The following is a 25,495-nucleotide window of genomic DNA, read 5'->3' as shown; positions in this document are numbered from 1 at the left end:
TGCGCGCTGCGGGGCTCCCCCTGGTGTCCTGGGCCGCGTGCTCCGGGCTGGCGTTCCAGAGACAATGCAGAAGCCGGCGCCGCAGAACGTTCAGAATGTTACACTCAGCCTCACCCTGCCCATCTCGTGCCAGATCTGCCTGGGCAAGGTACTGTGCAACAACAGGGAGGGCTGCTCACTGCAGGCCGGGGGGGGGCATCTGTACCACTGCAACCGGGAAGATGCATCTGTCTGTCTGTCTCTCTCTCTTTGTAACTTCTCCATCAACTGAGTTTTTGTTTCTCCTCCGCTGAAAATCTCCATTCCCTCCTTGTAAATGCAATTTAGGAAATGATGGTGGTGAAATTTGGGACATTTCGTTTTTCGTTTTAGTTCATTATTTTCTTTTTTGTTTGTTTTAAAATCAGCACGAACTTTTGCGGCGCAGAGTCGAAGTTGGGAAAGGAAGGGAAACTCGTGAACACTCTCTCTCGGGGTTAGACTCTCACTTCCGCATCAGTTTGGCTGCACTCTCGGAATGAAGAGCTATTTAATGGCAGCAGTAACTCTGGGTAACTCTGCTCACGTTAGCGAGTGGTGTCAGGAAGTTTCAGGTTGTGCATTTTTCCCAGAACTTTTTAATGTGCCTTTGTACATTATTTCATTCGACTTGGTGGTTAATGCCATCACTTTGCCTGGTACCATTTTCAAACATTGTGGAATGAGGAGGATAAACATCCGTCTGCTAGTTTCAGTATGCATTGTGCCTTATTGTTTGCAATTACTGGAAACTGACCATTGGCAAGTGTGGCATGAAACAATAAGGTTGTTGGGTGTACTTGTGGATTATTGCTTTTTATGTTTTCTGTGCTTGTACAAGGCAAGTTTGTATGAATGCAACAGTTAAAAGTAGACTTTTATTTATGTGCTTGTGTTCACAACAACAGCTCAAAGTATTTTTGCAGCCAGTGTGTCAGTATTTCTGGAGTGTCGTCATTGTAATAATCTTTATTAGTGTCACACTGCAATGAAGTTACTGTGAAAAGCCCCCAGTCCCCACTCCGGCACCTGTTCGGCCGAACACTCACATCTTTCAGGCCTTTTGGGAGGAAATCCACACAGACATGGGGAGAGCGTGCAGACTCCGCACAGACACTGACTCAAGCCGGGAATCGGACCAGAGTCCCTGGTGCAGTGAAGCAACAGTGCAAACCACTGCACTATCGTGCTGTTGTGCAACAAAGGAAACCGTGCAACCAGTTTACATAAATAAGCTTCCACAATCAACAATGAAGAAAATGGTCAGATTTGGGTATTGACTTCGGGATGAATATTAGCCTGGGCCGGGATAACATTTCTACTCTTTGAAGACATTTATATTCATCTCCAGAGGGCTAATAGGACCTTGGCTTCATATCTTATTTGAAGTTTGGCACCACAACAGAGCAAAGCTCCCCCTGTGCTGTTCTGAAGCACTGGCCTGGATTATAGGCTCAAGGCTCTGGAGTGGACTTGAAACCAAGACCTTTGACTGCAGCAACAGACAAGGCAGCTCATTATTTTTTCATGAAATCAACCTTAACATCTATAATTGTCATTGCTGCCTTGCGGCGCTGAGGACCCGGGTTCGATCCCAGGTCACTGTCCGTGTGGAGTTTACACATTGTCCTACACGTGTCTACGTGGGTCTCGCCCCCACAACCCAAAGATGTGCAGGGTAGGTGGATTGGCCACACTAAAATTCCCCCTTAGTTGGAGAAAAAAGTAATTGGGTACTTTAAATTTATATTTCAAAAATCTATAATTGTGATTAAACATAAATTGTCTATAAAGAATGAGAGGGCACAGATTTTAAAGTGATTTGGAAAAGAAGCAGATGTGATGTGAGAAAGAAACCTCGCACGGAAAGCGGTTCTGATCTGGAATTTCACTACCTGAAGGTGAGTTGGAGGCAGGTTCAATCGAGGCATTTCTGGAGGGCATTAGATGATTGTCTTTATTCAAATGATGGTGCAGGGCTTTGGGGAAAAGGCAGGGGAATAGCACTATGTCACAATGCTCGTTTGGAGAGCTGGTGCAGATAATGGGCTAAATGGCAGACTCCTGTGCCTTATTCATTCTGAGAAGATACACATGCTGGGTTAGGCATGCAAATCACTGAAATTAAGTTATTGACAGTAATATATTTTGCAGAATGTTCAATTTGTAATATAGTTGCAGTTCACTTTCGGAGTCATGTCTCTAACCAGTGCATCGAGACACTATTGCTGCTGTTAAATATCTGATGTGATAAGACTCATTTAAAAAGAGTCAGTTATGTGAATGTGTTAATCTCAACTAAAACCCATTTTGCAAATGTTTTAGGTACGTCAGCCAGTTATCTGTTCAAACAACCATGTCTTCTGCTTCATGTGCCTGCAGTCTTGGCTGAAAAACAGCGCCCAATGCCCAACTTGCAGAATTCCAATAACATCTGAAAATCCTTTCAAGGAAGTACTGGGTAAGGCTCCTTTAGGATGAGCTAATTGCTTTTCACTTTTTCCCAGTTCATTATAAAAAGGCTTAATTTAGTTTGTTTTAAAAGAGAAGAAACTGTGTTTCTTTGTGAGGATAGAAACTGATAATCCGGTGCATCTCAACCTCCTTATTTGTTTAAATTTGGTTGTATGTGGAAATATATCAAGTTAGCACACATGGAGGAAAAACTTTAGGGATCCAAGCATGTGGACTAGTTTCACTATTAATGCACTGAATTATTGAGTGTCACATCACATCCAAACACAAATACGCTGACATTGCTTCCCTGACAAATTACTGGAGTTTTGGCATCAGGCATTTGAAGCATATCGAGCCTGATGTTGTATTGTGAACATGCAGGAGGCCAATTTTTTTTTAAAAATTCATTCATGGATGTGAACATTACTGGCTAAACCAGCATTTATTCCCCCATCCCTAATTGCCCTTGGGAAGGTGGGTGTTGAGCTGCCTTCCTGAACCTCTGCAGTCCATGTGGTGTATGTACACTCGCGGTGCTATTGTGTTTAAATGAGCTACCTTCTCTTGCATGGTGTGACTTGCTATCCAAGCTTGGAAATTATCATTTGTGTGGTATGTAGCAAAGGTTTCAGACTGAAGATTAGCAGAGTGTTTACAAAGTAGTAAACTTTTTCGTGCATTTTTTAAAAGAATAAGTAATCTTGTTCAGGGTGTTTATTTGCAAAGTTTTTGTTTAAGCCATCACAAACACGGATACCGTCTGTCTTTTATTTTCAGGCAGAATACAGTGTTTAATGACATTATTGAGATCCCGATGATACTTCTGCATGACAGTGCCCTCGTATTGATAGAATAGGTCCTGACTTTACCTGGTGGCATCCAATTACCGAGCGAGTAACCCAAAATGGTTTTCCACAGCAATATTTGCTGACCTTATGAGTATACCAGGCGTATATTTGTAAATTAATTCATCACATAGAGTAGTGAATACTCTATTCACATCAGCAGTACTGCCCTTGTATAACAAAAAGTATGTAGTTGTATTCGGCATTATCCATTTATACCTGCTTACTACCTTTGGGATATATTTTAGATTTGAAATAAGCTTTCTGGATACAGTGCAGCAAAGAGGTCACTATCGGTGAACTTTACCAGAAAGGGTGCGGTTGTAGCCTGCATCTGATGTGTATGTGAGAATCCCACTAGATCAGACTGACGCACGTTGTTGGTGAGTGAGATAGGTATTTTGTGCTTTCTAGAGTTAAGTATAAGCAACTTTTTGACTCCGCAAAAGAGAGGAAGACCTCTTGGGTTGTGTATTCTTCTTTACTTGCACATAGTTGAATTTAGTTTCCCTCTCTTCCCACACCACAAAACACAGGTTTCTTCAGCATTGTCTTTGATCCTTAAGCCTGTCATTTTATAGCTGAAAGAAATTTTTGAAAACGCCAGAATTAATTGGGACAAACCTACATTTGGGGAAAAAACAATGCTATCGAATAGAAATTTCTGACTAACCACAGGTGTAGCTACAGGGGTGGTGTTTTAAAACCAGATGCTCTAATTTTAGCAGCAAACGCCTCGCAAAATAAAAGTAAATGCACTTTACCAATGTAATTGCTGAACGAAAATCGACCATTTAGTGCAGATACTTTTGCAATTTTCCTCCTGCACCGAAGGTTTGGAATCCTGGCATGGATTTATCTGACATCTCTTGGTGCAGTATCTAGGATTTCATCCAACAGTTGCGAGCAATACTCTGACTCTTATCAGTAGTTGATTGAATCAACATTCTCAGTCATGAGATGCGCCAGACTTTCCCTCGCCCTCCCTCCAGAAAGTGATGGGAGACTGTTTGCCCTTATTCTGTTGGGGCTGCTTGCGTACGGGCTCAACTTGCTGTCTTTTGCTGGCCTGGAGCAGTTATTCCGATTGGTCAGGCTCACCATGGTGGCAGTTCCCATCTCCGTACAATGTTGCTGGTATTTCTGTGATGTTGAAATCTGGCGTTTTCACCCATGTCACACACCATTATAGATGACCAATAAACACCAAGGGTATTAAGCATACATGACGATCAAAAGAACACTTGCACACTTGTCGTGCCAACAAACACATAAATGGTTAATATACACATGACGTGTGTTTATGAATTTGGGATCACCCGCCCGACAATGGCATCTAATCATTTTTTATTTGCGAATCAAAATTTAAAATCTAGTTTCACGATCAAGCAGAGGCTAACATTTAATACAGACCAGTTTACTACCCATATAGTTTCATCACAACTTGATTATTACGGGCCAGGGTTGAGAGAACCCCAAAGTGTATCATGGAGTTCACCTGACCCAACACTTCTAATAGATTTTGGTTATGGGGAGCACAAGGGCCTACTTTACAGGTGTGATGCAACAGAAATCTAAAGTACTTTTAAAACAAAACAATGTTTATTATATGGATCCCGTTCACATTTTATAAACACACTGTAAGCATCTTAGCAACTATCAACTCAAATACTTCCCCAAAGAATACAGTACTCTATAAGTAACCCTTAATCTTTCCTAGCAATGACTTCTGGTGGCGGCCATGGAGTAAACGGTCGCTCATTAAGCAGCTCGCGCCTGAAGTGTTTTTTTAATGGTGTTTAAGCCGGATTTTTCAGAAAATCTCTCAACATTAGTTGATCGAAGGGAGAGGAAAAGGAGGTGACCCTCAATTTATGGAATCGTGTCCAAATCCGAGTCGAAATAGGAGAAACGAAAAGATGAGTGAAAGCAAAAATCAGAGGTCATCGAGCTCAACGGTAACGAGACAAAGCGTGACCACGCCAGCTCACTGGTCGATGGAACAATGGATGAGAAGTTCACCCGGCATCACAAGGAGTGCACAGAAGCTGTAACTCAGATGATAGCCTCGATTAAGGAGATGGTTGATCGGGTGGAGGAGAAAATTACGACCCAGGGACAGGACATTCTAAAGTTGCAGGAGCTGGCGACTGAACGAGAGGAGGAGTCCACTGCAATGGCTTTGTAAATTAGCATACTACAGGACAGCCAGAAACGACTGCTGGATAAAGTGAAAGACTTGGAGAACCGGTCTCGCAAGCAAAATATCCGAATAGTCGGGCTGCCAGAGGGGAAGGAGGGATCAGGTGCGGGAGCGTATGTGGGGAAGATGTTGCAGGAGATATTCGGGGCCGATGTGTTTGACAAGCCGCTGGAGGTGGACAGGGTGCTCGTACATAAGCCCAGGATCGTGAGCCCCCGAGGGCCATGGGGTGAGGCTACATCGATTCCTCGACAAGGAGCATATCATGACGTGGGCCAGGCAGACGAAACGGCACATGTGGGAAGAATCAGCGTTCCGGGTGTCCCAAGACTGGGGACCAGAACTCCCAAAGGGGAGAGCAAGTTTCAACAAAGTTAAGGTGGCCCTGTTTGAGAAAGACATTAAATTTGGACTGTTGTACCCGGCATGTCTTTGGGTGACCTGTGAGAACGGAGAGCTGTACTTTAATTCTCCGGAAGAGGTGTTACTTTCATGAAAGACAATAATCTGGCTTAAGGACTTTTAAATTCTAACTGTGGAGGGCTGAGTTTGAGGGACGGGATGGAGTGGCGAGGAGGAGAGGAAAATGGTTTGGTGTTCTGCTTTGTCTTGTTTAGAATTTCGGTCTTTTAATTCTGTGAGTTAAGTTGCGATGTTCGGGAAGAAAAGGGTTTTGGTGTGTTAATTTTTTTTTCTTTCCCCTCTTTTTGTGTAATTTGATTTTGATTTATTGTTTTATGTACTGGATGGAGGGAAGAACTTTTAAGATGTGATGGGATGTTTTAGTTTCTGCAAGAAGGATGGTTGATTCTTGCATGCATAATTTCACTTAAGCTGCTTGAAGCTTCTTTTGTGTTGGATTCTGTTTGAAGGTGATGTGACTGCTAAGAATCGGTTAAAGGGGGAGGGGTTTACTTCGTTGCCTGCGCGTTGGGGGAGGGTATGTTTGCTTTTTGGGATTGTTGTTACTGTGTTGAGTGCTTGTGTTATTGCTAGCTGTGATAGAATCTGGCAGTCGGCAGGCTTTTTGACGCCAGAGGGTCGGAGATGCTGAGATAGCTGGTTCACGGGAGCAAAGTGGGGGGAGAGCTGAGGAAAGATGAAGTGGGGGGGGAAGGGGTGCGGGAAAATGTTGACGGGTGGGGAAGGGGTGCGGGATACTGCTGATGGGTAAGGGACAGTTAGGAGACTGGAGATGGAGATCAGATGGCGGTCGCCGCCGCAGGGCGGATCACGTGATGTGCAGAACACGGGCCAGGAGCTGGCCGAGGAAAGGTCATGGTTGACCATCAGGGGAGGGGTGGCAAAAGCCCCCCCCCCCCCCACCAGACTGGTTACATTGAATGTTCGTGGACTGAACGGGCCGGTTAAGAGAGCTTGTGTGTTTACACGCCTGAGACAGTTAAAAGCGGACGTGGCTATGTTACAGGAGACACATTTGAAGCTGGGAGACCAAATTAGATTGAAGAAGGGATGGGTCGGGCAAGTGTTTCATTCAGGACTGGACTTTAAAACAAGGGGGGTGACTATCCTGATTAATAAAAGGGCGACATTCGAGGTGGAGAGGATAGAGGTAGACCCGGGAGGCAGATTTATTATGGTTAGTGGGAAGCTAGAGGGAATGGCAGTGGTGCTAGTGAATATATATGCCCCAAACTTAGATGATGTCACGTTTATCAGGAAGGTGCTGGGGAAGATCCCAGACCTTGACTCGCACCGGCTGATCATGGGGGGTGACTTTAATACGGTCCTGGACCTGAGGTTAGACCGGTCGAGTGCTAGGTTGGGGAAGCTATCAGCAATGGCAAAGGAACTGCGGGGGTTGATGGAGCGCATGGGAGGGTGGATCCGTGGAGACTTGAGAGACCAAGGAGCAGGGAATATTCATTCTACTCTCACATACATAAGGCGTGCTCCAAGATAGCTTTCTTCGTGCTAGAGACACTTGTTAGCAGTGGTTGAGGACACTGAGTATTCAGCAATTGTGGTCTCAGATCATGCACCACACTGGATAGACCTACGGGCAGATACGGGAATGTCCCAGCGCCCACAGTGCAGACTAGATACAGGGCTGTTAGCGGATGAGGAGATCTGTGAGCGAGTGAGAGAGGCCATTCGGGGGTACATAAAGATCAATGACATGGGAGAGACTGCAGCTGGGGTGGTCTGGGAGGCATTGAAAGCGGTCATTAGAGGGGAATGTATTTCGATTCGAGCCCAGAGGGATAAAACTGAGCGGTCGGAGCTGGACAGGTTGGTAGGAGAAATCTTACAGGTGGACAGGAGATATTCAGAGTCTCCAAATGAGGAGCTCCTGAAGGAGCATCAGAGACTTCAAATGGAGTTTGGGCTCCTTTCCACAGGAAAGGTGGAGGGTCAGCTGAGGAGGGTAAAAGGAGCAATCTATGAACATGGGGAGAAAGCCAGCAGGATGCTGGCACATCAGCTGAGGAAACAGGAGGCAGTGAGAGAAATAGGGAAAATAAAGGATTTGAGGGGGAAGACGGTGACGGACCCGAGGGCGGTGAATGAAGTGTTCCGGGAATTTTATAGCCAGCTATAAGAGTCGGAACCCCCGGTTGGGGAGGAGGGCATGAATCAATTCCTGGGGAGGCTAGAGTTCCCGAAGGTAAATGAGGAGGTGGTGGAGGCCCTGGGGGGCCCGATTGGGCTTGGGGAGGTGATAGAGGGATTGGGGGCGATGCAATCGGGTAAAGCCCCGGGGCCTGATGGGTTCCCAGTGGAATTTTATAAGAGGTTCTCTGGGTTACTGGGGCTGCTCCTGGTTCAGGCTTTCAACGTGTCCAAGGAGCTGGGAGTACTTCCCCCACATTATCACAGACATCAATTTCTCTCATCCTGAAGCGTGGCAAGGATCCGGAGAGCTGTGGGTCGTACAGGCCAATCTCCCTCTTGAATGTAGATGCCAAATTGTTGGCAAAGATCCTGGCCACTCGAATAGAGGATTGTGTCCCGGAGATAACTGGGGAGGATCAGACAGGATTTGTAAAGGGCGGGCACCTAACATCCAACATTAGACAGCTTCTTAATGTGAGGCTGAGGTTGTAATTGCCATGGACACGGAGAAAGATTTTGACTGAGTGGAGTGGATATATCTATGGGATATTTTAGGCAGCTTTGGGCAGGGATTTGTGGAGTGGGTCCGGCTACTGTACCAGGCCCCGGTGGCAAATGTAAGAACTAACCGAGTCCAGTCAGAATACTTCAGTCTTTGTCGGCGTACAAGGATGCCCGCTCTCCCCATTACTGTTTGCCATGGCCATAGAACCGTTAGAAATGGCTCTGAGAGCAGAAAATACCTGGAGGGGTACAGTGAGAGGGGGTGTGGAGCACAGGGTCTCTCTCTATGCTGACGATTTGCTGCTTTATATCACGGACCCGGTGGGGGGGGGATGACCAAAATCGTGGAGGTATTTGGAGAATTTAGGCGATTTTCAGGCTATAAGTTAAATATGGGAAAAAGCGAGATGTTCGTGATTCAGGCACAGGGGCAGGGAAGGAGGCTGAAGGAGTTACCTTTTAACTCTTGGGAAGAGTTTTAGGTATCTGGGGATTCAAGTGGCCAAGGATTGGGGGCAGCTTCACAAGCTAAATTTGGGCAAAGCAGTGGATCAAATGAGAAGGGATTTTTGTAGATGGGACATGCTCCCACTGACGCTGGCGGGGAGGGTTCAGACGGTGAAGATGACTGTCCTTCCGAGACTGCTTTTCTTTTTTCAGTGTCTCCCGATTTTTGTCCCAAAGGCTTTTTTCAGAAGTATTAATGTGGCGATATTGAGGTTTATATGGTCGGGTAAAACCCCAAGAGTAAAGAGGGCACTCCTGGAACGGGCCCGCGGGGAAGGGGGATTGGCTCTCCCGAGCTTTATTAACTATTACTGGGCTGCCAACATATCGATGATCGGGAAGTGGGTAGTGGGGGAGGGGTCGGTCTGGGAGGGGATGGAGGCAACATCCTGCAAAGGTACGAGTCTGGAGGCTTTACTGACGGCGCCACTGTCGTTCTCGCCGGCTCGGTACTCTACAAGTCCTGTGGTGGTGGCAGCCCTGAGGGTGTGGGGGCAATGGAGGCAGCGTATGAGACTGGAGGGGGCGTCAGTGTGGTCACCGATCTGTGACAATCACCGGTTTGTCCCGGGGGGGCTGGATGGGGGCTTTAAGATACGGCAGCGGGCAGGGATTGAGAGGTTTGATGATCTATTCATCCAGGAGGGCCTCCTGACCTTGGAGACATTAGAGGAGGAGTTTGCTTTGCCGGGTGGGAACGGGTTTCGGTACATTCAAGTGCGGGACTTTGTACGGAGACAGGTCCCAAGCTTTCCTCGCCTCCCACTGAGGGGACTACAGGATAAAGTGCTGCCAAAAACAGGGGTTGGAGGTGGGAAGGTTCCGGACATGTACAGGGAATTGTTAGAGTGAGAAGGGGCCCCTATCAGAGAGATGAAGTGGGAAGAGATAGGAGGGGAGCTGGAAACTGAACTGTGGGGGAAAAAAGCCTTGAAAATGGTAAATGCATCCTCGTCCTGTGCTAGACTTAGCTTGATTCCGTTCAAGGTAGTCCACAGGGCCCACATGACGGTAGCTCGGATGAGTAGGTTCTTCGTGGAGGTGGAGGACAGATGTGGGCAGTGGGGGGGTAGCCCAGCAAACCGTTCATATGTTTTGGGCATATCCGGAACTGAGTGAATTCTGGCAGGGATTTGCGAATGTTATGTCGGAAGACCTGGAAGGTAGGGGAACTCCAAGTCCGGAATAAGCAATATTTGGGGTGTCGGAAGATCCAGGGGCAAAGGGGGGAGAGGGAGGCTGATATTCTGGCCTTCTCTTCCCTGGTGGCCCGGAGACGGATCTTGCTGAGATGGAGGGACTCGGAGCCCCCAAAATCAGGAGTGTGGGTCAGCGATATGGTAGAGAGTCTCAGTCTGGGGAAAATCAAGTTCTTTCAGGGAGGCTCAATACAGCGATTAGCCCAGAGTTGTCGGCCGTTCAGCGACTTCTTTAACAAAAACTGAACGTCAGCAGTAAGGGGGGAGAGGGGGCGGAGGAAAACAGGGGGCATGGTAACGTTAAATAAGGACAGGGAATTTAGTATACGGGTAATTGGGGATAGGGCGGGAGAAGTGGGGTACGTGGTCTATTGTTTGTTGTTATTTTAGGGGGTATTTTGTGCGCCGACCCACACGGTTGCTTTAGAAATGTCAATATGTTAAATTGTGAAAATTGCAAATGCTTCAACAAAATATTTTCTAAAAAAAAAAAAAAAAAATCTTTCCGGGCAACATCCATAAGACAAATACCTTCTTTAACAAAGACATCAGGTTTAAATTCCCTACTGAGAGCAGTTATCACTTTTAAATTAGCAAGTGATCTGAAGACATTCTTTTCATGCAGAGAGAGATCAAAATTACACCTTTTTTGGCTGGATGCAGCTCCAACTCTGAAAACAAAACTGAACACACACTGTAGCTGCCAGCTCAAAAACAGAAGTGAAAGCAGACAGACAGCCCAGCTCCACCCACACATTGACATCACTACAGCTATTTGATGAACACCCATTTCTTAAAGGTACTCTCACGTGACAAGATATACCTTCTGGCCTCCTCAGCACAGTCGTTGCCACTAGAACTTCATTTGGTGCAATGTTTCCAGTTTTATTAGTGTGCTAAACAGTGTGCTAAACAGCTGGCTTGTAACGCAGAACAAAGCCAACAGCATGGGTTCAATTCCCGTACCGGCCTCCTTGAACAGGCGCAGGAATGTGGCGACTAGGGGCTTTTCACAGTAACTTAATTGAAGCCTACTTGTGACAATAAGCGATTATTATTATTATTATTTTATTTAACCACTGCAGTCCGGTTTCTGAAATGTTGTCATGCCAGCCGATGTCATTCAAGTGGATATGATGTTGGGCCTGCTGCGTTACGCAGTTACAGATGAGGTAAATGCAGCGATGAATACATACAAACTCAGCACAAACTTAGTGGGAGCAGGTTGTTAAAAAACAGAATTTGAAGTTCCTAAGTCTCTTTGGCCACATTGAAAGCAAAGGAAGATTACAAACTCTATACCTAATTAACAGTATTGCAGAGGCGCCATTACTAATTTTAGACCATTTCCAATCAGGCGGAACAGATGGAACAGAGAATTGCGACAGTCCATCAGTCAAGCGACACCTTCGAAAAACCAGGCTGGAGCTGTTGCATAAAGAATATGAGGTAATGTGTGTTTATTATTGAAAAAATACTTTTTTCATGTGGCCTTGAGTAGGGGTGGAATAAAAAAAGCAGCAAATGATAAACGATTGTGGTGATATAAAATGCATAACCCCTTGAATTGGCAAAATATTGCAAGCAATCAAGAGTTCTCCAAAACTTGGATTTGTGTGCGACATGGATTATATATCTGATAACCTTTGGCGGGGGGGGTTGCACTGAGGAATAGTACTGACTTTTCGAAATGTAGGGGATGGCCAAATCAAGGTTTGGCAGGATCTGAGGTGTTCCAGAGTCTAGAAGGAAAGGGCAACATAGTCTGAAGCATCTTTGGCTCTCTCAGAACTACCCAGTGCCTTGGCCCTTTTCCTTGGCTGCTTTCCGCCCTGTGTTGTCTGGAAGTGGAAGGCCTACTCTGAAGACTTTCCTGATGATTATTTCCGTCTGCTTAAAAATATCTTTTCATATTTAGGAGGAAATTGAGTCCTTACAGAAAGAAATTGAGGATCTTCGAGGCAAAAACCTGAGCTTGGAATCGCAGCTGAAAACTGTCTTCGATCCAGTGACGGTGTCACCTACGAGCAACGCTGAAAACGAGAAGCAAAGGCCAACTGAGCAAGACGACACCCCTGACCTAGTCAGCCAGCAGGAATGGAGGACCAAATTAAAAGCAGCTACGGAAATCTACGCCAAAGCAAAAGCCGATTTGGATAAACTGAAAGAAGTAGGTAATTTCGACATGTTGTTCATGAAGAAAGTACAGGAGCGAGAGAGACCCGTGAGGCTTAAAGATTCATCTTTGATGGGGGAACAAAATGGGTGGCACTGGATTGGCTGCATTGAAGTGGCTGCCCACCACACGCGGGGCCTTGTGTTTAATTCCATTGAGTGCAAGGAAACTGAATAACCGGCAGTGGATACGATACTACCTAAGATGACTTTCTACCCCATAGTGCCCAATAGAACTGATTTGTTGGAAGGAAAGAGCGTGCATTTTTATAGCTCCTCTCACAACCTCAGCACATCCCAAAGTGCTTTGTAACCAATTAAGTTAATTTTGAACTGGAGCTGCCATTGTGATGGAGGGTGATGGCCAATTTATGCACGTCAAGGCCCCACAAATAACACTAATCAGATGGCAAAAAACAGGCCGATTGGCCTAAGCAAATCATTTCGGCATTTGTGCTCCATCCAAGCCTCCTCCCATCATTCTACATCTATACCTCTATTTCTTTCTCAATCGTTCGTTTATCTAACTCCCCCTTAAAGGCATCGGTACTATTTGCTTTTTTTTAAAACTCCCTTTGGGAGTGTTTCACATTCCTACCATTTAGCAATCCAGAGACCCAGGGTAATGCTCTGGGGACCTGGGTTCGAATCCCACCATGGCAGATGGTGAAATTTGATTCAATGAACAAAATCTGGAATTAAAAGTCTAATGATGACCATATAACCATTGTTGATTATTGCAAAGACCCATCTGGTTCGCTAATGTCCTTTTAGGGAAGGAACCCGGCCGTCCTTACCTGGTCTGGCCCACATGTAACCAGATCCACAACACTGTGGTTGGCTCTTAAAATACCTTCTGAAATGAACACTAGCAAATAGGGATGGACAATAAATACTGATCCAGCCAGCAACACGCACATCTGTAAATGAATAGGAAAAACATTCTCACCGGCAGCAAGCTAGGAAGGCTAAATTCCTCCCCTTTAAATAAAATATGGTTACAGTTGGCAAAAGGGCTGATTAGGGCATAAAACATGGGCTTAAATTGAAAATGTCAACTGAGAGAAATAATTTTTTGCAAAATTTGACATTTAATAAATATAAAATTACTCTCTTGTTTAAACATCCAATTACACTTGTGGCCAGATATAATTTCTTTTGGGGTTTTTGCAGCGAGATTAAGTGTAAACATGAAGATCACATTCTGAGGATTCAGGGTAAACCATTTCGGACAGAGATGAGGAGACAGTGCTTCACCCAAAGAGTGGTAAGCCTGTGGAATTCATTAACACAGGAAGTAGTTGATGCGAAAACATAGAATATATTCAAGAGGCTGCTAGATAGAGCACTTGGGGACAATGGGATCAAAGGCTATGGAAGAAAAGCAGGAATAGGCTATTGAATTGGATGATCAGCCATGATCGTGATGAATGACGGAGCAGGCTTGAAGGTCCTGCTCCTATCTTCTCTGTATATATGTATGTATCTCGCAAGTTTAATTTCCCATTGGTTGTGATGTGGCGGGGGGCGGGGGGGGGGGCAAGAAACCTAAACCGCGTACTCTCTGGAGAAGTGCAGAATCACAGCATTGGATTTCCACATTCAACTGCCCATGTTCAGGTTCCGGAATTAGCTATAAATTTTGGAGGAGTAATGAAACAAATGATCACAGTGTCACCGATATTACTGGCGCAAGATTTAGCCATTATCATGAAATCGCACGACACAGTGGGAGGCTGTTCGGCCCATCATCATCACCCCCCCAGCTGGCTCTATGAATGAACTACCGTGACAGTCTAACTAGACACTATATTGGTTAGTTCCTTGCTTAATGCCTGCACAGGCCCTTTCTTATCGCTTTCTATTCCTGGCTATGCCTCAGCGCGAACTTAAATCCCAGAAGAATTTGTTAAAAACTGGAAAACTACTCGTTGAACATTGCATGCGCCAGGTGGCACTGTCTCTCATAACTCCGTAAATCCTGTGAGTGAATAGTTTACTTGAGTCATTTCAATTGTCCCATCGTTTATTATTTCCCCTGATTATCTTTGGTTTGCAGAGATTTTCCACATCCACTCTATATCGATTTCTCTTCATGACTTTAAAATCTCTCCTCTGACATTTCTCCTAATGTGAATAGTCTTGACCTCTCTTAGTCTTTTTATAGCATCATGGTTTTAAGATGTACAAAATCCTTGATGCCAAGGTTTGGCTTCCAGGAAAGCCAGGATTAATAGCGTTTCTCAAATGCAATCTACTCGGGCACAATCCTGCAAGCTTCTATTATGAAGTAAGCACGAGAGCTCCCTTTGAAAATAACTTGTGCTGTCCTCTCCTTTTCATCTCGTTCTGTTGACAGAAACGGAGCACTCCCATCAACGTTTAGTGGAAAACCTAGAGTATGTTACTGGATCAGGAGCACTAACCTCTTTCTCGAGTGGTGACTGTCTGAGTTTGTGCACTCGAAACATTCTTGATTTTCGATTTCTGTTTGACTTATTGCGAGATTCGATCAGTGGTTCACCCGGCTGTATGCTTTGGATCATTATTGTTTTTTGACCTCTTATTTTTCATCCAGATTTGTGTAAATGCCTGTGTGTGGCCTTTTCTTGTCCTTGCTTGAGGTTATTTAGGATTACCGTCGGAAATAAGTCACTTGTGCCAAATATTGATGCATTAAAATGCAAACAATTGAAAATATCTGGGTGCTGAACGGGTCACAATTGTTTTAGTCGCGTTCACTTGACCACCTGATCGCACCATCGAAGGTCAAAAGATGTATGAACTATTTTAATCATAGTTCCTTTCTAATGAAAGGTGCACATGGTATGAATCCATCAAGGATGTTGGCAATGCTGACAATCTAATGGGGACCATGGTATAGTAATGCTTTGTAGCTGACCCAGAAAAGAATTGCTGCCATTTTTGAAGCGGCCTTCGGAATAAGACTGAGAATGCGTATTTTATTTTGACAAATCCTTCCTGTATCCTCTGCTCTTTATGAAGGAAAGTGGTTGTTTGCCGTGTAACTTGTGTGTACACTCCAGGGATTGCCTTTTGGGTAAAAAGTTCAGTCCAATATGAGATGAAACATAAATTAATGCTTTTACCCCTTAACAGCTGCCGAGGTGCAATTCTGTTGATGGCATGCGTATTGACATTGCATACTACACACAGATTAGGTCACTGTGCAAGAAACATGATTTTGCCATTAGAGCAATGCCTTAATGCCTGTCCAATGGCTCTCAGCCATCAGTAGAGCATTAAAAATATATTCTGCATCTTGTTGTAAAATATTCATTTGTAAAATCTAATTAGTTCAAATTAAAATGGTGTTTTTTTTTGAGTCTCTCTCACTCACTCTCGCTCTCTCAAAAGTGGCCCTGTCCCTTGGTTACTGGCATAGTGAGTGTTGAAAATATTTAGAAACGTGTGCTGACACTGGCATTGAAATGGTATTTTCTTTTTTGATGTTGACCTGTTAGGACAAAACTTCCTTGTTAGAGCCCCTTCAGCATTCATAATTTCTTTGAAGCCTTCAAGCGTTTTTTTCCCCTCTCCTTCCTCAGGCAAACCGAAAGCTTCGTGTTCAAAATGGCGACCTTGTGAGAGAGAATTTGCATCTGAAGGCCGAGGTTGATAGCAGATCACCACAAAAGTATGTGCAGTTACTATGTTAAAAGAGAGAGACGAGTTACAAGGCCTCTAATCTACTTTTCTCTGGTCCCATGGGAACTTGGCGAAATAGACCACTGACAACTTGGAAAATATTTTAAACGCGCTGTTTTTGACAAGTTTTAAGTCTTCAAACAAGAAAGTTAGAAATGAGGGGATTTAAATTGTTAATTCACTATTTGCAGACTAATGACTTTGAATTCTCTTGAGGCTTGATGGGCTCTCATAACTAGGAGTTATTGTTCACTGGCACCAGGCACTCCTAAATCCATCAGAATATCCCTACGATATTGGGTATTGGCGTAAAACCTACAAATTGTCAGTCCAATTGGGACTCCTAGGTGGGTGTCAGGAAATTGTAGTGTAGACCAGCCACTGATGCCAAGTGCCCTTGGGTCCCACCAAAGAACCTTTGTAAATGAAAGAACTGTCTGTCTTTCAAGAAAGAACAAAGAACAAAGAAATGTACAGCACAGGAACAGGCCCTTCGGCCCTCCAAGCCCGTGCCGACCATGCTGCCCGACTAAACTACAATCTTCTACACTTCCTGGGTCCGTATCCTTCTATTCCCATCCTATTCATATATTTGTCAAGATGCCCCTTAAATGTCCCTATCGTCCTTGCTTCCACTACCTCCTCCGGTAGAGAGTTCTAGGCACCCACTACCCTCTGCGTAAAAAACTTGCCTCGTACATCTACTCTAAACCTTGCCCCTCTCACCTTAAACCTATGCCCCCTAGTAATTGACCCCTCTACCCTGGGGAAAAGCCTCTGACTATCCACTCTGTCTATGCCCCTCATAATTTTGTATACCTCTATCAGGTCGCCCCTCAACCTCCTTCGTTCCAGTGAGAACAAACCGAGTTTATTCAACCGCCCCTCATAGCTAATGCCTTCCACACCAGGCAACATTCTGGTAAATCTCTTCTGCACCCTCTCTAAAGCATCCACATCCTTCTGGTAGTGTGGCGACCAGAATTGAACACTATACTCCAAGTGTGGCCTAACTAAGGTTCTATACAGCTGCAACATGACTTGCCAATTCTTATACTCAATGCCCCGGCCATTGATTTCCTTACTGTATCATAGAATTTACAGTGCTGAAGGAGGCCATTCGGCCCATCAAATCTGCACTGGCCCTTGGAAAGAGCATCCTACCCAAGCCCACACCTCCACCCTATCCCCGTAACCCAGTAACCCCACTTAACCTTTTTGGACACTTAAGGGTAATTTAGCATGGACAATCCACCTAACCAGTTCATCTTTGGACTGTTAAATAACTCTTTTAAGTGACCCTGGGAAGTATAGCTCCAGATCTTCATTCTGAAGGGTGGATAATGTTTCCACACACTGATATGATCACTGTTTACATGCTATATTTACTTGTGTAAAAATTTTGAGGCCATCCGATTCCATTTAGGAAGGTTTGAGGAAAATGCAGTGAATCTGGCACCCTTCCTGAATGTATCCTTCCAGGGAATTGCAGAATAGAGCACACGGCCAACGTTATTTCCTGAGCAAGACCGAACCATGACGTGGCAGGGGCAATGAACGCCATGTAACTGTCCACAGTGCGGCAGAATGCTGCTGCATAATCAATGGGAACCAATTGGCTTGCTCTAGAATCTGCCCCTATCCCTGGGCGGTTGAAAACCAGATTCCCTCGAGAGGCACTCAGAAGATAATGAAGAATTACCCAAGGGAAAATTCGAGTGTGAAGCTCCAAGTACATAGGTGTTCCTGCCAGTGTTGCCCTCAGCCCCTCAAGGTAGTTTTTCTGGAGGTCCATGACCAAGTGTGGGTTCCTTTCAATAATCGGCATGTGGACCGTAAGTGGTATGTTTTATGTAACTTTTGTGACCACATTCTGTAATACTGTAATCAGAAAGGTCTAAGATGATGAGAAATTATGTATTGATTCGTAGACTAACAAAGCTGCATTCAGAATGACTTGCCAACTGTTGTTCATGTGAGGTAGAAATTAAACATCAAGGCAGTCTAAATAATTGGCTGGGCTATTGACGTATGAAAGCTTTTTAGACCAGGGTTCACTGTGTCTAGTTTATATGGGGTGCTTTACTGATGGAGTTTAAAACACAAAATGAAAATGGTTTGCGCTGGTATTCACCGTTAGATCTACTTCAAATAATATCCTACACTCCCCTTTATCCACCGAATTCATTTTAAAACCATTTTGGGTTTATGGTGCAGCTATTGCCGTCTTTTCATCGCCAGTTTATGTTTTGATCATTTAAGAGAGCGCTCATTAATATCTCATTATGCAGCAAGCTGCCAGTTACAACCAGTTGGGTCATAATTGGTTTCAATTGGAATCTTGTGTTTTTCACAAGCTAATATATTCACTATTCAAACATCTTTGATCATATGAACTTACTTGGAAAAACAGCACTTGTCATGTTGTTTTGTGGCTGGAAACGAGTAGGGTGCAAACACTTAATGCGGATAGGCCTGTGTTTTTTTGCTTGGGATTTTCCAACAAGCTGGTTTATCTGAAGTTTTTACTTCAATTCACTGCCAAGTTTCATTTGGGATTCCATAATTGCAGGCATTGTCCACCACCAGACATAGCAAAACTGGAAAAAATGGGCTTGATTTTATCGCAGGCTTTGGTTACCCTGATGCCGGCACCTGATGGGAGTCCCACGCCTGCACTTGCTGGAAACTTTCCTCTATGATGCAGACTCCTGATAAGACGACCAGTTACTCTGAAGCCGCGGCTGCCCTGACTCCAAAGACCACACCCCCCCCCCCCACCTCCTCACCTGCCAGCGGATAGCCAGCACCATTGAGCTGGCGGCCTCTGCATACAATGGGGAGTCACTCTGCCTGCACCAAAATTCCCGAGTAGCTGCAAAATTACCCCTAAATGGGCCCTTGGTGATCTCCATTTGTTGCCACCCTTACTGGTGCGGGGCAGTCGATCCAATTCACCATCCGCTCTCGGACACTTCCAGATTTACCGCCCCTGTATCCGCAGGGCCGGGAAAATCCAGCCCAGTAAGTGGTTAGCACTTCTGTCTTGCGGCGCTGAGGACCCGGGTTCGATCCCACCCCTGGGTCACTGTCTGTGTGGGGTTTGCACATTCTCCCTGTCTCTGCATGGGTCTCACCCCCACAAACCCAAAATATGCTGGATGGGTGGATTGGCCATGCCAAATTGCCCCTTAATTGGGGGGAAAAAAGAAGAATCGGGCACTCGCTTGTCCAGTCCCAAGTAACACGAAGCAATTGAGACAGTCTTGACCATTTTGTTTCTGTATTGCAGGGGTCAAAGTCAAATTGGTGATGAAGGAGCAGATAGCCAAATGTGATGAGGTTGTGTAACCTGCACTGGTAACACCCAGTACCAGTTCTGCTGCTACGTCTTTGCACCTCTTCAATGGGGTTAAATTTATAACAAGTATTGTAAGGCTGCTAAATCAAACAATTCTCACATATATATTAGCAATCTCACACTAGATTTAGCTGATTGCTCCAGGGAACTAATACAATGGTTTCTACCTCACGCACACACACCTACAGCTTTCGTACTTTGCCATGCTGCTTTAATTTCTAAACAATGCGGAAAGAAAATGAAAGGTCATTACCCGATTTGTAGAGTTGTCTTCATCTCCTCCACAGACCCAGCCATCAATCCCTGCAGGATTTAATTTGGGTGATTTAGTTGAAATGTTTCAGTTTGGCTTGGCTCAAAATGAATTGGCTGAATGACACTTTGTCTAACCACGCATGTTAGAAGCCAGAGCTGTGCAAGGCATTTATATCTGTATCAAGCCAGGCTATACTCCTATGGTGTGTGAAAGATGCCAAACCTTTTATCGAAATGTTTAGAGTGACGAGTGATTTGTTTTCAATGGGGAATTCTGATGTACATCCTAAAATGATTGTCTAAATTTAATGGCCATTTTAGTTTTTGTTTTAAACTGACCTCCTAGCAATTCCTACATTGTCGGCACAGTTGATTGGAAAGAAGCATTAATGCATTGAATAAGAAACTCATTTTGTGGGTGGTGTTCCCAGCCCTTCACTTAGGAAAGTAGGCTGTTATCAATTTACTGTGAAACAATCTGCCAATCATTTGCAATGCTCTTAGTAAAGGTTTTTGTGCCCTGCCTGAGGAGACGGCTAATAAGCGTGTCTTATAAACCACATTTTAAAGCAGCGATTGTTTGCTGATGGAACATGCAATTAATGACCATTAAGCAAAGCAAAAAGAATACTGCAACTAAAATGTGACCACATAAAGTGGCAAATTGAGATGCTGATTTAACTTCAGAAAATAATGTAATGATCTGTCCAATGGTTTGAATTTATGCCACGTGACCTTTTATAAATTTAGAGTGTCCAATTCATTTTTTTCCAATTAAGGGGCAATTTAACGTGACCAATCCACCTACCCTGCACATCTTTGAGTTGTGGGGTCGAAACCCACGTAAACACGGGGAGAATGTGCAACCTCCACACGGACAATGGCCCAGAGCCGGGATCGAACCTGGGACCTCAGCTCAACCTGGGACCTCAGCGCAGTGAGGCAGCAGTGCTAACCCACTGTGCCACAGTGCTGCCCCTTGCCACGTGATTTTTAATGCTTTACTTCTAGATCACTCAATACTGTAATTGGGAAAAAAGTGCTTAGTCTCATGGCTTGAATTTTAACCCCAAAATACCTCTTCCACCCAATTTTAAAGCAAAAAGATGCTCCTATTGAACTCTCCTAACTCATGACATAACTCTCTGGTGGGCCCAGAAACATAATCTTGTTGGATTCGAATGCGGGTGCTAGATTTTGCTGTTAACCCAATCCTCTGTAATGTTATTTATTTTTAAATCAAATATATGCCCTCCTTCTCAGTTAAATGGCCTGACCTCACATAGTTGACCACCGGTCCTATGTGTAGAACTTGTAATCACTAAAATGTGTGGGTGCCCTGTTCTGATGTATGTCACAAAAGGGTCGCAGGCATGGCTTTGATTTTTAAATAGACTGTGGACAATAGTACCCGATTAGACACTTTGCATTTACAGTGGTGGTCCTGGTCATTGAGATCAGCTCAGAACTAGATACTCACTCACAAGGTGAATCATTCTTGTTGCCAGTTCATGTTTCTATGCGTTCTGTATGATTTCAGATTTGGAAGGTTCACAGTGGCTGCTCTGCAGTCGAAGGTGGAACAGTATGAACGGGAGATGAGCCGTCTAAAAAGGGCGTTGGAGCGGAGTGACAAGTACATAGAAGATATGGAGCTCCAGATTCAACAACTGAAGGAAAAGAGTGAGAAAAAAGAGAGCAAAGGGGGGAAATTCAGCCCCGAATTGCCGTCTGCTTCTCTACTTGTTGGAGAAAATGGAAGCAGCAACCAACCATGGAAACATTGTGATGACGCCAAGGAGAACCGAATCGTAACCATGAGGAGGAGCCTCAGTAATATCGAGCAGCCACTAGTCAACCAGTTGGATGATGCAGTATCAACTGCTTTTGGCTTCTCTCATCAGCAATGTTTAGGTGGAACAGTGTCTGATTCGGCACAAGTAAGCCGGGTCCCTGCTGATGACGGGCTTCTGACTACAGCTACCCTTGAGAATGATGCTTTGTGTTTGTTCCGGAAGACTAAAGAGAAGGGAGAAGCATGCACTGCACCTGCAGATGAGAGTGAGATACAGTTTGAACTTCCTAGTCCTTGTACTCCATCCACATCACTTGGTGCTCTCCACCTCCAGAGTACAGACGATGAAACGAGTCCCCTGATGACAAAGAGAACTGGAAGTAAAAAGAAGTTGACCCACTTCAGAAAACTTTGTTTCGATGATGCTGGTTGGAGAGATGTGTGTCCTGAGGAGCAAACTTTGTCAGAGCAAAATGCTGATTGCGGCACCAGGCAGAATGCAGAGTTCACCTCCAGTAGCCTGACGTTTTGGGGTACTTGTCAATCTATTCCGACCGAAAGTACCCTTAAAAGCACCCGAAGGAAAAACGTGCAGACATCTCGAGTTGAAGATCCCCTGGCCAAATCTGTGGTGAAAATGCCAAATGTAATCCGTAGCCCAGTTACTGATGCTCCGTGTTTTCATGGATTCAGCAATATACGTTCAAGAACATCCAGTGAGACCTCCATGGATGCAGCCTACCGAGAAAAGATATCTGAGCTGGACTTCATGATGGACGAGACCGAGAACCTTAGGAATCCTCAGTGCTCTCTGCTATCCGAGGACCTGTCTGACCTTGACATGTCTTTGACATCTGATCTGGTGCAGTGCACTGAACTTTTGAACGAAGCTGAGAAAAGATTAGAACAGAAAATGCGACAGAATCAGCTGTGCATCCGTGCTTCGGGTACCAGGGATACGATTACAAATACTGATGAGCGAATTATGCTTGCGAAGCCTATAGGGACGCCTGTTGCATTAGATGTAAAAGAAGAATCGCCTTCAGAAGACAAAGCTTCCTTCCAGAATAGTTTTACTTCCCCTTTCCTTTCAGTGTCTTCTGAACTGTCTGGCCTGCAGCATAAAAAAATATCTTTGTGGCACAGCTGTTTAATACCTGAGAATGAAAAAGTGCCGGAAGCAACCAACAGGTGCCAGACTAGCAAACGAAAGCCGCAGTATTATGGTGAAGAGTTATCCAGTCCCTCGAAATCATCAAAGAAAGATTTCTAAATTGAAACCCTTTTATTGCAGTTAGAATTATTTTTCCCTCTGTGGAACTTTGAAACCATCCAATCATCTTCATGATTCCCCTCCTTCGTCCTATGAGGTATTATTTCGGACAGCACATTTACATATGCAGCAGAATAGAACCCAGTGGATACAGGCATCTGCTTCTGCGTTCAACAGTCCGTGATTTTTCTCATTAAATGGGCATGAAATCATTTTCCTGGGGAGTGCGGAAGCAAAATGCCTGGTCTAGTGTGTTGAACGCTACTTAACTGTTAAGCAACACCCGTTGCTGAGACGTGACTTTGTTTCTGATACCCTATTTATTCCGCAGTAGATATACCACCTTTTCCATTATAAGGGTGCACTAATGAGCAAGGAGACCAGTGCTTTTTTTTGTTGTTGTTTAGTTTAAAATCGGAGTTCAATTTGCTTACTAAAATGGGTAATGATACTGGAAAGTCATTGCAGTAAAGACAAGTCATGAAAACAAATGCAGCAGCTAAACCTTTGGTGTATTTTGAATATAGCTGAGAAAATGTAGATCAATATCCAACTTATACGGGTGGGTTATTTGTGTTTTTGCATTCTACAGCTGAAAATGGTGAGAAAATACTAAAGAACTGGGGGAGAATTGGGCACAGTAATAAGATTCTTGAGCTCATTCATTTCGTGTTTGGGTCACTAGTGGAGTTGGAAAACTGCCCAGTCTTTTTTCCAAGTTGGTAACTAAAAGTTGCAGTTTTAAATCTGGTAAACTCTTATTATATTGAAGAAAAAAACCCTCCTCTTGTGGCCAACCAACTCTTTCAAACGTACCACCCAACCGAGTTTCTTCTGATAGTGTCGAGAGCTTGATGTTGGTTAATTGGCACATCACATCTTACCAATGTGCTTCGGAGAATAGAATTCTTCAAAAACAGTAATGGTTTGGAATGTTTCGCTGAATGGGGAGGGGCCCACTGTCACGATAATGCTGTAGGCATTCTTTCTTTCCATGGAGTTTTGAGCTTAATAGTGAATGAACTTTGAATCAACAGATGTTAGCATTTTATCAACTCCTCAAAGGGCTTATTGGAAAGGATGAACTGCGGAACAAAGGACGTTACTTTGAGTAATGTGACATTGAGGTTACTTCACCCATGAGTCAGCTGAGCATGACGTGATATTGGCATCTGTAACCCACCTGCTGATGGTACATGTATGAATTGTATAGCCTAAATAAAGGAAGGGGAAAATATGATTTATAAATAACAAAACTACCTGGACTTAATAGAGATTCTGGAATACAAGGAGACTATTTAAATTTACTTTTACAAAGTAGACTCTTCCAGCAGAGAAATGAATAACAAAGTGATCTTTTGCTAAATTATATTTTCCCCAAAGAAATTAGAATGAACATGTTGCTGTGCAGTCTGGGTTTTATTTTTCGACCGATCATTTCAAGCATCATGTGGAATTATTTAAGGAAAAAACTTGGTATTTTTATGCTTGAGAAATATATATTCGCTGACTTGGTGTTTGTCATTTCCTGGTCACGTCATTTCCTGTTTGTCATTTTTCTGCATATGTTTGCACCAATAGATGAAGAGCGAGGGAAGGATTCCAATTTCAACTGTGATATGGTGTTCATACAATAAAGGTCTTTTCAAAAATGTCACTGCATGTTATGTTCCAGGCGAGGTTTTCTCTGCTCAGACATTTGAGATTATGTAAAAGAGGCAGTTCCTTTAAGCACGTCAAGACTCCCTTTGCTAACTCTTTCATGGATCTTTGCCCTGAATGATAAAACATGCCCTATGCAAACAGTTGGCCCGTAATCAGAGGACATCACACTGGGTGTTACGAGTACTCACCATGTTCTTGTATTTAAAAATATCCCAATATGGTTCATGCTAGTGTTATGGGCCAGGGTTTAGAGAACCCCAAAGTGTCTCATGGAGTTCACCTGACCCACAACTTTTACTAGATTGTGGTATGGGGAGCACACGGCTCACTCTACAGGTGTGGTAGAGCAGAAATGAAAAAGTATTTTTTAAAGCAAAATAATGTTTATTCTATGAACTCAAGTTAACCTTTTTAAAACATACAGTGAACATCTTAGCAACCATTAATTCAAATACAACCCCCAAAGAATACAACACTAAATAATCCTTTAAGCTTTCCTTTTTACATCCATAAAGCTTAAAACATCTTTTACCAGAAGCACATCAGGTTGAAGTCACTACTGTTATTAGTTTTAAATCCCCAGGATCAATTTACAGTCTTTAGATTACAGAGCGAGAGACTCTAATGCACCTTCTGGCTGTGACTGCAGCTATCCAGCTCTGAAAACGAAACTAAAACACATCCTGCAGCAAACAGTCTAAAACGAAAGTAAAAAGCTGACAGACAGCCCAGCTTCACCCACTCTCTGACATCACTGCAGTAATATACACCCATTTCTTTAAGGTACTCTCACTACAGATATTTATATACACACCCATTTATAAACACCCATTTCTTAAAGGTACTCTCACATGACACTTCCCCCCCCCCCCCCCCCCCCCCAAAAAAAAAAAAATAAACCATCAACTTCAAGATGGTTTCATCTTTCACCTTTTCAATATCCTTCAAGAAATGCACACAATAAATATACTTTTTCGTTTCAAAAAACAACA

The 25,495-nt window shown here is 44.1% G+C and overlaps 1 protein-coding gene across 1 annotated transcript; it reads left to right on the top strand.

The window, feature by feature from the left end:
* On the top strand, positions 1-24,495 carry obi1 (ORC ubiquitin ligase 1). The gene is made up of 6 exons (XM_072476207.1): positions 1-148; positions 2,344-2,479; positions 11,668-11,759; positions 12,229-12,480; positions 16,055-16,143; positions 21,311-24,495. The coding sequence occupies exons 1-6, from the start codon at positions 65-67 to the stop codon at positions 22,836-22,838; spliced, it is 2,181 nt and encodes a 726-aa protein (XP_072332308.1). The 5' UTR covers positions 1-64; the 3' UTR covers positions 22,839-24,495.
* Positions 24,496-25,495: the final 1,000 nt, after the last annotated feature.

Source organism: Scyliorhinus torazame, chromosome 15 (genome assembly GCF_047496885.1).
Source record: "Scyliorhinus torazame isolate Kashiwa2021f chromosome 15, sScyTor2.1, whole genome shotgun sequence".
In the NCBI taxonomy this organism is placed as follows: Eukaryota; Metazoa; Chordata; class Chondrichthyes; order Carcharhiniformes; family Scyliorhinidae; genus Scyliorhinus; species Scyliorhinus torazame.
Note: the sequence above shows the minus strand (reverse complement) of the source record. Positions and strands in the feature narration are given on the sequence as shown.